Genomic DNA, 12080 nt, shown 5'->3' on the forward strand with positions numbered 1-12080 from the left:
TAAAATCCTTGTATTGTGAAAGGATTTATTTTACTGATCTTTCCTTGAATTTCAAGAGTTAAAGTTATTGGAGATGAGTGCTGTTCACTCTCTCCTAATATCCACTCTCTTCCTCTCCCTTTCCTAAGAAAATAATAAAAATAAAAGAAAAAAAGAAAAAGAAAAAGCAACAACAACCAGGATTTATAATGTCAGAGTAAGTTCACAGTAAAATGCTGTCATAGGTTTTCATGTTAATGCCTTTCTATATGTGAAATTGCCTCTTTTTTTTTTTTTATTACATTTGAAATTGCCAGTTACCTATGAGCCTATCAATAAGACTGTTCAGAGAGTCTTTATTCAAGGTGCTGGCTTAGACCAGGAGGGAGATTGGTACACAGGATTTCTTCTAACGTTAAATACGTATATTCCTTAGAATAAGGTTGATACAAAGAAAGCAGATTACTTTTGTAGAGCATTAGTATGCGCTGCTTTGTGCATGAATCCCAACTGGAATATCTGACCATACCTAGGCCATTTCTTAAATGTCGTACGAATCTGATTATTAAAAATAATCTCTATGTTCATCTCTATATTTCTTAATATATTTTCATTTGACGTTAGTAGTTGACTAACGATATTTCATAAGATTAGCCTATTTGATCTCTGTGAGTCACTAAATACAAAACTGAATGTGTCAGGGAGCCTATTCTGAGATTAACTGGACTGTGTAGTAGTTCGCTTACCCTCAGTCTTCCTTGGGGAAAACAAAAGTTCTTATGGATGGAGCTAGAACCTCACATGCTGTAGAACTTCTATTCGAGTATAAAGGGGCCTTGAATATAATAAGTGCCACTCCCATTGTTTTCCCTGAGGCAGTGGAAGACAGATGAGGTAATACACAAAGGTCAGACATCTTACCCCAGGGGCAGTCCAGGCACATTGTAGTCCAGCCCTGAGAACTGTGCGGTGAGTGGAACCCGTGGCGCGCACTTGACATTTTGACGTAGTTGCGTTGCATACTCCGCTCCAGTGTTCAACAGGCGCACTAGGTCGATGGGTCAGGAGTCTTCCAGTCCGTCCTCTCATCCCTGTCGTGCCCTTGCAGGCCAACCTGCCCCTGCTGCAGCGTGAGCTCCTCCACTGCGCAAGACTGGCCAAACAGAACCCCGCCCAGTACCTCGCCCAGCACGAACAGCTGCTTCTGGATGCCAGCACCACCTCACCTGTTGACTCCTCAGAGCTGCTTCTCGATGTGAACGAAAACGGGAAGAGGCGAACTCCAGACAGGTGAGGGGGGGGAGAACCACGGATGCACCAACGCCTTTGCCTCATAGTTCCAACACCAAGATGTGTTTCGTGTCACATCTAAACTGCTGGCCTACATCTCCAGCAGGATGGCGATCAGCCAGCGTGGCCATCTTGGGATTCTTGCCCTGGCCTGGGATTTTACAGAGTTTTGAATCTCTGGCCTGGGTCAGTTCCCCTGTTGTGCAGGTTAAACTTTGGTGCTTGTAATATTAGAGCTAATAGGTGAAGACGAATGATTTGTCAAGTGTTCCAAATCCTACTGATGATTCTTAGATACACATCAGTATTAAAATTCTCATTTATTACGTAATTAAATCTAATCACATGTTTTACACTTTAATATTTTGAAATTTGCTGTTCTACATTTTCTTAAAATGTGATGGTTTTGAAAGCAGGTCTGTATGTGTTTCTCAATAAACACCGTACAGTAGCTCTGTGTTTTCTGTATGAACCAAAAGAAATTTTCTGGGAAGCTAGATGAACTGAGTGAGTGTAAGAGTGTGTAACAGAGCTAATAGGTGGTATTTTTGCTGAAAATTTTATTTATCAGTTACTGTTTATTCTGTTATATAGTCTACTCTTCTGAGAATTCTAAGAAATGTAAAATAAAGCTCCGTCTCCATTAAGCACACAAAGTAGTTGTTGAATAAGGCATACACATGAAACTTCCCATGTACCTTAATTAAGATAATTTTCATGAACACTTCATCCTCATATATAATGATTTCCTATACAGGAATGCAAAATCTGATTAGCAGCATTTTGCATAGTATTTGTGCAATATGGAGAATTTAAAAATGAAACTATATTCAAAAACTTATTTATCATATGCTTTACTTTCTTTCTCTACTTACCCATTCTCTTTTTCTGCATTTCATCAGGCGTGGGTGTAATAGCCTTTGAGAGGTTAACACTCTGGCATGGTTATGTTCCAGATTCATAGGAGCTTATGATCTTTGGAGCTGCTCGGAGACATCTATCTGTGACTGACTTAGCTACCCTTAAGTATATTAGCTGCTTTGCAGATCAGAATGTTAGTAAAAGTCAGCCAGTTTACACGCAGTTATTACCTAATCCTCTGTTAAGCAGTTTTTATGCTGCAGTCTCTGGAATTTTTCTCTTCTTAACAGAACCTCTTAATAGTTTAAAATTTCTAAAGCATAGGGTTAAATATTAGTCTACTTTTGACATATTGTTGACCCATCTCCATATATGAGCTGCCAGTAGGCGCTACTTTCTTATTTTTGCAAATCGTATTTTCTTGGTCATATTTAAGAACGAATAGAACATTTAGTACTTTTAGCTTTTAGCATTTCCCTTTTAGCTTTTAAAGGGAACTGCTTAATCCAGGTGCCTGAGTGGTGTGTCCACATGATGCTGAAAACTAAGGGGCAGCCCAGGGATTTACATGTGCATTCCTGTCTGATCTGAACCCATTTTCCCTGCAAGAAATAAGTATTACATGAAGGTATTGAGATATTTCAGCTCCATGTTTCCAGGATAACATGATAAAAGAATTAGGGTGAGACCGGGTGAAAAATTGGAAAGAAGAAAATTTATTTGGGGTAGTTGGGGTGTGGGAGTGTAACAGGGAATGGTTTAGATAACCAGGAAAAATGTAAAGATAATCCTATAGGCAAAATTGAAAATGGACATGACCTATTCTGGAATTCGTAACTGCTAAATAACCATAACAGGGAATATGAAAACTTGTTTCATTCATTTCTCTGTATTCCCAGCCATTTTCCCACTAGCTCTTTCCTGGTATTTTATTTTTGAATGTACCATGACTTTAGACTTCCCTTGCACAATCCTGAAATAAGCACTGAGCAATATGTTAACATTGATATGAAAACTTCATATTATATTCCACAGATGCTCAGCATTCTTGTTTCGATGCCCTGTAGCTGTGTGTGCATGTGTGTATGCAGGCAGTCAGGGAAAACTCTCTTACAAAGAGTCTTCAGTCCTAGTCTCCCTTCGGTTATTCATGGACAGTTGCTGGAGTCAGAATTCACATGGTTGATCTTTGGATGGAACATTCTTTTTCAAGTGGAACCCTGAAGTATATGTTGAAATGGAAAGATGGCAAATGGGTTTCCTTACAGTTAGGAGGAAGGGTAATGAGAATATGTTGTGTAAATACACTTGTATCTTGTGGGAATTTGATCAGAGCCAAGAAAATATGGGCCTCTACGGTATATTTTTTTGCATATATTTTCTGCATCTTGTTTGCATATGCATTTTCCTCTTCTCGGGTTATTTATCTGTATATCCAGATCTACTATATGAAATTTTATAGAGTATGGAGCTGTCTGACAGCAGAGCTTTTTTTGTTTTACTGAATGTTTTGTTGGTGCATATGGTCTGACATGGATGAGCAGCCACGGTGAGATTTTGGAGTCTATTAAACTGGCTCATTAAAAAGATCAATCTGTTTCTGTAATAACACTGGGAGCCATCAGTCACTAAAAGAGGGAAAAACTGACACCTGAGGAGAAAACACATTTTGGTAATTTGTTCATGACATGTCATGAACAAAAGAGCACTCTATATTTTGTTTGCAACTTTGGGGGCTTAAATTCTGTGACGATGGCTGAGCTAATGTACTAAACAGTCATCACGTGTTTCAGGGATGGGATTTGGCACATTTAACTTTCTTCTCATCCTTAAATATGATTGTCACTGGTTATGTTTTTCCTTTATTTCTTGTTTTGTTTTTTTTTTCACTATTGTTATTTACAGAGCAATGGATTCTCTAGGAAAGCCTCTGAAATCGTTTCTTTTTCTCCTCATATGGAACAATGAAATGTTTCCTATTTTCTTTTAAGAATAGCTCTGGAGAGAGTACCTGAAAAATTGTACTGAATTTGTAGGTCTGTGATAGAATATGATAGAATCTGAATTAGAAAAAGACAATTTGCATTTAAAAATCATGCTATTCCGCCCCCCCCCCAAATATTAGGGAAAGTAATGTAAAATTCTGATTTGTTAATATGTAAAAGTTTATTATTCATAGTAGACCTTTATTCTTTTGCCATTCTGTGATGGGAGATGCTGAAGAAGGGAACGAGAGGCATTTTTGGAGTTAGTTAAACGGAGTGAACACTTTCACAGAGACTAAAAGTTAAGAGCACTCTTTAAACTGCTCACCACGATGGCTTGTAAAGACACAAACACTTTCACATGGCGTAGGGAGGCAGAAGAACAGTTAAACAATAAATGTTTCATTTCTCTGAGACTGCAGAATGGATTAAAATTATTAAGATTAAAAAATTAATTGTGTTTGGTTAATTATCATTGCTGGCTTTCTTTTCTCACAGCTTTGATATTGTAGCTTTTTGATCTAATTTGCCTTTAATTTTGTGTTCTCACCTGTTGTACTTTTCTGACTCAGGATTTTTCTTGCTTAAGAGATCAAACCAAAATGATCTTTGGTTTTGTATGGGTAACGTTTTTTTTTTTTTTTTTTTTTCCTGTTTTTCTTCCACTATCTCAAATAATTGATGCTAAGTATTAATCCCCTCCTTATATATATCATCATTTTAATGTAATTATGCTTTACATTACTCTCAATTTAACACATCTAGACTTTTTGTTTGTTTTGAGACAGAGTTTTGCTCTGTTGCCCAGGCCTGGAGTGTAGTGGCCTCATCATAGCTCACTGCAACTTCAAACTCCTGGGCTCAAGTGATCCTCCTGCCTCAGCCTCCTTGAGAATTTTATCACAAAGGCTATGCAGTTGGGTTAATATCAATTTTCTCCTCCCCCAAGTATTTCCTCCTCCTTCAAGAATTGAGCATCATTTTTAAAAAACATTTGCTTGAACATTAGAATTATATAATTTGTTAACTGGAAGGGATCTTATGAGTATAGCAGGCCCCCTTCTCTTTATACTTGAGGAAACTAAGGCCCAAAGAACTTTTCTAAAGTTGCAAAGCTTTTTAGTGGAGGAACAAGCGTGTTCAACATACTTGAAATCCTCTAGTTACAACATATGTTTAAATGTGCAGAATTTAAATAAGGAAAGCTCATCTATGAATTGAGTATTTTCTCCCTCTTACTATTCCTTATTTATTTATTTTCTATAGTTGCTCAAGTGGGTAAATGCCATAGCATAACGTTCTGAGATTTTGTATGGCTTGGTAATGATAGAAGATCTGTAGTCAGCCAGGTTTCCTTAGCTTACTGAGTAAGTTAGAAAATGTTGAAGATTGGACGGTCAGAAAGCAGTTGTTTTGAAACCATGTGGTTGTATATATAAGATTTGTCATCACAGCAGACACCAACTAAACTGACTAGGACAATTTTTCTTTTTCTGTAAAATGAACGGGATTTCATTATTTGTGTCTTTCTAAAAGGTACGTACACTTTACAAGGAATTGTAGAATAAACTGACTATGCAAATAAGATTTAAATTGGTATAATCTGCATTCAGTAGTCTATGGGAAAAATGTAGGGATTTTATATTCATACATTCTTGTTTTGCATTGCATCTTTTATGCATTCCTCAGTTGCAAGAAGTGAGTAATCATCCCTGTAGAAATGATTTTTTAAACATTAGTCACATCAGTTGTGAAGACTTCTAGTAAATAGCATAAAATTACATTCATTTGTTAAAGAAAGGGCAGGGTTATAGAGGACATTTTGGTCTCTCCACATTCCAGCCTCAGTCTTAACTTGTTAGTGTGATGTCTTGCTGCTCCCCTAGGGTCTAACTTTACTGACTACTCTTCATGCCTTAGCCTGTATTCCCACTGATGGTTTCTGCTCTCTCTCCTAGTTCTAATATATCATAATTTATTCATATTTCACAGCCTAACTCAATATATGCTACTTGAATGAAGGCTTCCCAATCATAAATACTATAATAATGGTTACTATTTACTGAGCACTTAGTATATTCCAGGTCCTATGCTAAATAATTTACAAATTAATATATAGCACTTATTTCCTAACAGTCCTATTGCATAGATTCAAAAAGGCTGCATAATGTGTCTGAAGTCACACGAATTGTGAGAGGCACTGATGGGATTCTAACCCTGGGTTCTCTGACTTAAATGCCCATGCTCTTATAACTACGATTATATACCATCAGCTTCTGAATGCCCCACCTTGAAAACAAACTGCTTTGATTAACTTATTGAATGCCAAATATGTATTAGGCTCTTTACATAGCTTCTTTCCAGGAGGCCTTTCTGAGATAATCCTCCTCCATTTTGCAGACAAAAACACTGCAGCTCTTAGAGGGTTAAGCCTCTTGGATTCATATGGCCAGCAAATAGCAGAGCCCAAATTTGAGTCCAATTCCATGTGACTGCAAAGCCTCTGCTCTCTTGAGTATATATTCTGGAGTAATCATCTCTCCCTCTGATCTCCCATATTCCACTTTTGTACTGTTTTTGTGATACCTTCCATATACAGGTCCTGTGTGAAAGTATAGAAGTTTTACAGCTCCAATTAAATTGTTTTTGTGTTAAAAAAAAAAGAAAAATGAATTCTATCACTAAATCATAATCTCATAGAGGGCTGGGGATCATGTCTCACTTATCTTAATATTCCCACTAAAGCTCCGGATCGTGCATGACACATATTGGGGACCTAAAGCAAAACAGAAAACAGAAACACCACTTGAACAAATAATTCAAATTAAATTTAATTTGAGGTCATTTTTAGTATTATACTAAACAGTCTCTCCCCAAAGAATCTTTATTTATTTATTTGGTTTTTGAGATGCATCTGTGACATACAACAATGAAAATAGCCCTGAACAGCCCAGCAACCAAATGCCACGATTGGTTCATTGACCAGAAAAGAGTGGAGGGCTCCAATTAGAATGTACAGATGCCTTTTTTATAGAATGACTTTTGTTCTTCTGGGTAGATGCCCAATAATGGGATTGCTGGATCGAATGGTAGGTCTGCTTGAATCTGTTTAAGGTATCTCCACATTGCTTTCCACAGGGGTTGCACTAGTTTACAGTCCCACCAGCAGTGTATGAGTGTACCTGTCTCTCCACATCCACGCCAACATGTATAGTTTTGGGACTTTTTGATAAAGGCCATTCTCACTGGAGTTAAGTGAAATCTCATTGTGGTTTTGATTTCCATTTCCCTGATGATTAGAGATGCTGCACACTTTTTCATATGTTTGTTAGCCATTTTTATATCTTCTTTTGAAAAATTTCTATTCATGTCCTTTGCCCACTTTTTGATAGGGTTGTTCGATTTTTTCTTACTGATTTTCCTGAGTTCTAAATAGATTCTTGTTATCAGTCCTTTATTTGATGTGTAGTATGCGAAAATTTGTTCCCATTCTGTAGGTTGTCTGTTTACTCTTGTGACTGTTTCTTTGGCTGTGCAGAAGCTTTTTAATTTGATCAGGTCCCATTTATTTATTTTTGTTGTTGCTGTGATTGCCTTAGGGGTCTTTTTCATAAATTCTTTGCCTAGGCCAATGTCTGTAAGAGTCTTTCCTACGTTTTCTTCTAGAATTCAAAATAGTTTCTGACCTAAGATTTAAGTCTGTTAACCACTGTGATTTGATTTTTGTGAGAGGTGAAAGCTATGTGTCCTGTCGAATGTTTATAGCAGCACAATTCACAATCGCAAAGATGTGGAAACAACCAAAATGCCCATCAATTCATGAATGGATTAGCAAAATGTGGTATATGTATACCATGGAATATTACTCAGCTATTAGAAATAAAGGCGATATGGCATCTCTTTGGTTCTCCTGGAGAGAGTTGGAACCCATTCTATTAAGTGAAGTATCCCAAGAATGAAAAAATAAGCACCACGTGTACTCACCAGCAAACTGGTTTCCCTGAGTGCACATTTGGGAATAACACCAATTGGGTATCAGACAGAGGTGGGGGCTGGAGGGAAGGGATGGGTGTATACCTACTTGATGAGTGCGATGCGCACTGCCTGGGGAATGGTCACGCTTGAAGTTCTGACTGGAGGGGATGGGGTGAGGGGAGGGGATGGGTGCATACCTACATGATGAGACTGATGTGCACTGTCTAGGGAATGGACACAATTGAAGCTCAGACTCGGGGGGATGGGGAGGCACGAGCAATATATATAGCCTGAACTTTTGTACCCCCATAATGAGCTGAAAAACAAAAACAACAACAACAAAAAAAAGTACAGATGACAGATCAGACTAAGAAAGCATCATTCCAAACAGCAGGAGCAGTAGGAATTGAATACTTCAGCAGTGGCATGGATTAGGAAAGGCAAGGGGAGCAGCTAGGAACAGGCAGTGTAATCGTGGAGCAGGTGTCCATCCTCGGGAGACATGTGACGGAAGCATTCTACCTTCTCGCTGGTGCAGGGGGAGGCTCAGATGGCTCCCACAGTCTGCATATTGCAATCCTCGAAGGTGTAGGCATTGTGTTTGTGTTTCTGGAGTAGCAAACATCCACCTGCCTCTTATTTACTTCTAAAGGTTTTAGCACGTGGCTCAGAAAGTTCTCTCCCCCAGGTGGTTGTTTAGCGGAGAGATTAAAGGTGCTTCTTTCCATCTGGTCCAGTAGTGATGGTGCTGTAGCGTTCAGCTCTCTGTTCTTCACCCTCTAAATGTCCTACTTCTTCCAGAGCAATAGCAAAACAAACTACCACGGGTTGTCATGAGGAATTAGGTTCGCTTTTCTTTTTAAGGAGGCAGGGGAATTTGTAATATATTTTATTTCAGATATATTATTCAATGCCAATAAAAAAATGTATTATGTGAAATTCTTATCTAAACTCACCTATTTCTTAATTTCTGAAGAGACCTTTTGCTGAATTATGTTTTGAAAATATGATGACCAAGGTGATTTTCCCCCCTTTGATTCTGGCCCTTGTGTGGAAATCTTAACAAACTGCATGTGTTCAAAAAGGGAAGGAAGATGTGTTTGATGTTAAGTTGTTAATGGCTTTGGTCTTTTCTTAACAGAACTGATATCTCCTAAGATTTAGATACAGACTTATAAAATATAAAAATAAAATAAAGAATATTAGACCTCAAGGGAATTTTAGATCCAGCGTCTCCTACTCTTGTTCTAGAGAGCATGGTCCAGGGATGGGACTTGGCTGTTGAGACGAACGGCAGACAGTTCTGCAGGGCTTCTGGCTCTGGGAGATGCTGGCAGAGTGGGACAGTGGTGTGACAGGGCCAAGACAAAGTTGTCCTGGGGCAGGAAAAGAGGGACCTGTGTAGAAATGTTCAAGAGATCAGCAACAGGACGTGGATTTGGAGAAGAAAATTGTAGAGTGACTTCTAATTTTCTACTTGGGTGACAAGGTTTCATACAAGGTGGTACAGAAAGCACAAGAGAAAAATGCCACTTTGGACATGTTCATTTTGAAATGCCTGTTGAAACTCATATAAGTGAGCCTTTAAGGCACATTATTTATTTGTAACAGGACTAAGATTAAAATTTAAGTTTCAGGCTGGGCGCAGTGGCTCACGCCTGTAATCCTAGCACTCTGGGAGGCCAAGGTGGGTGGATTGTTTGAGCTCAGGAGTTCGAGACCAGCCTGAGCAAGAGCAAGACCCCCGTCTCTACTAAAAATAGAAAGAAATTATCTGGACAATAAACATATATAGAGAAAAAAAATTAGCCGGGCATGGTGGCACATGCCTGTAGTCCCAGCTACTCGGGAGGCTGAGGCAGAAGGCTCGCTTGAGCCCAGGAGTTTGAGGTTGCTGTGAGCAAGGCCGACGCCACGGCACTCTAGCCCGGGCAACAGAGCGAGACTCTGTCTCAAAAACAAATAAATAAATAAATTAAATTAAATTTAAGTTTCTTCCTTCCCATTCTAAGGTTTATTATGCTCTATCAATTTGCCTCCCCCAGAATAATTTTTATAGTGGTATTTCCTCACTTTTTTTTTTTTTTTTAAATCTTAATTTAGGGAAAAAATCTACACCTGCATAAAGAGATTTATCTTCTTATTCTACTTATCATCATGATTTTATAGTAGATTTTTTCATACTTCCCCATTTCTTTGTTATTTTATACAAATGTTACTAAGGGATTATCAGTGCATCCTAGCCAATCATGATTTTTTAAATATTTCATGTAGAGTTTTTAAAAGATATTTTTTTTCTTTTCTTTTTTTTTTGAGACAGAGTCTCACTCTGTTGCCCAGGCTAGAGTGCCATGGCGTCAGCCTCGTTCATAGCAACCTCAAACTCCTGGGCTCAAGCCATCCTTCTGCCTCAGCCTCTTGAGTAGCTGGGACTACAGGCATGCGTCACCATGCTTGGCTAATTTTTTCTATATATTTTTAGTTGTCCAGGTAATTTCTTTCTATTTTTATAGTAGAGACGAGGTCTTGCTCTTGCTCAGGCTGGTCTCGAACTCCTGAGCTCAAACAATCCGCCGGCCTCTGCCTCCCAGAGATATTTGTTTTTTTCTAAAATAGTTTGTTTATAGCCTCTGCTATTGAGGAACTGGATAACAACAGCCTGAGGGGAGGTAAAGTTGCTTCTTAAGTTGTTTCTGTTAAGTATTGTTTCCTATTAGTCACATTTTAGTGGGCAGGAAACTGAAGTCAGAAAGTTAAGTAACTGGAGGTCACACAGCTGAGTCCTGGGCGTCTTCTGCAGTTAGGATAGTAGACCTTGGGAGAGAAGAGATTGGGATCTAAATGGTGAAGTGGTTAGGTTATGTTCAAGAAAACATCTCCTGGTGGGGAGGGAGAATATCCTTGGGTAGATTTTAAAAACTTTTATACCTTAAATCTCACAAATAGTTCTACCAAATAAACGGAATCTCATGGAACTCATGGAATAAAAATTCTTTTTTCAAAGACCAAAGAAAAAAAACAAAAACCAAACCTAAACATACCTCCCAGATATTTATGAAACATGACATAATTCCCACTAGAATTTATTTCAGGGGTATGCTGGTATGGGATAATGAACAGTATTTGTTAGTTTTACCTAATACATTTTGGAAAGGGCAACAGATAAAAATGCAAATATGGAATTCACTAAAGTAAATGAGGCGCAGATGTAGGCATTTCTAAGAAGCAGACAGACAAATAGTAATTAAGTTGTTGAGTTACCTTTCTTGACATGCATCCTTTCAATAGGGTTGGCCTTATAAGTAGACATGAATGATTCCAAGAAGCACCAGGGAGACCCTTCATAGCTTTATCTCTATGGGTTGTGAAAGTTTTAAAGCTTTACTGTTAAAATATAACTATCTCTGTGTGGTGATGAGCTTTATTATTTTAACAGCTCTCAGAATGATGGGACACAGTATAGGACAGCAAGGACCTGATAGAAATGAGAAGACAGACTGAGGACAAAGCCTGCCTCTTATCAGGATATCATTGTACTTGTTTTAGAAAAAAAAAAAATTGCTCTTTTTTTCATATAATTGGGTCATTGAAGTAACAGCAGAGGGCTTTCTAAGGAGGAAGATAAAGGACATATCCAGCCATTTGAAAATTGTAAGAATTCTTCCAATGTTGTATGTTGGTGGTGGTGGTTATTATTTGACCAAGGAGAGACAAAACCAGTAGCTTGGGGTGGTTTGACTCAAATAGGTCAAAGATGTTTTGATATTTAGAAATGCTACAGGGGCTACACTGAGATATTTAGAGGATATTTTCTATTTTGCTTAAAATATAGCCTATAAATAACAAACTGTTCAAAGCAAAAAACAGAGAACTTGGCTAAAGTGGTTGAGTTGACACTTACAGTTTGGCCCGAGGACCATCAGCCCTGTGTGTTTTGATCTACATATCCATAATATTTAGATGCAAATATAGAAGAATTGAATTACAGAG

At 38.1% G+C, this 12080-nt stretch overlaps 1 protein-coding gene across 1 annotated transcript in view; it reads left to right on the forward strand.

The window, feature by feature from the left end:
• RUNX1T1 (RUNX1 partner transcriptional co-repressor 1) overlaps window positions 1-12080 on the forward strand; it is a 131436-nt gene that overhangs the window by 82076 nt on the left and 37280 nt on the right. The window contains 1 exon segment of the mRNA XM_069466236.1: window positions 1088-1269. Coding sequence (XP_069322337.1) covers window positions 1088-1269 — 182 coding nt within the window.

The sequence above is a fragment of the Eulemur rufifrons genome, chromosome 3 (genome assembly GCF_041146395.1).
Source record: "Eulemur rufifrons isolate Redbay chromosome 3, OSU_ERuf_1, whole genome shotgun sequence".
Taxonomy (NCBI): Eukaryota; Metazoa; Chordata; class Mammalia; order Primates; family Lemuridae; genus Eulemur; species Eulemur rufifrons.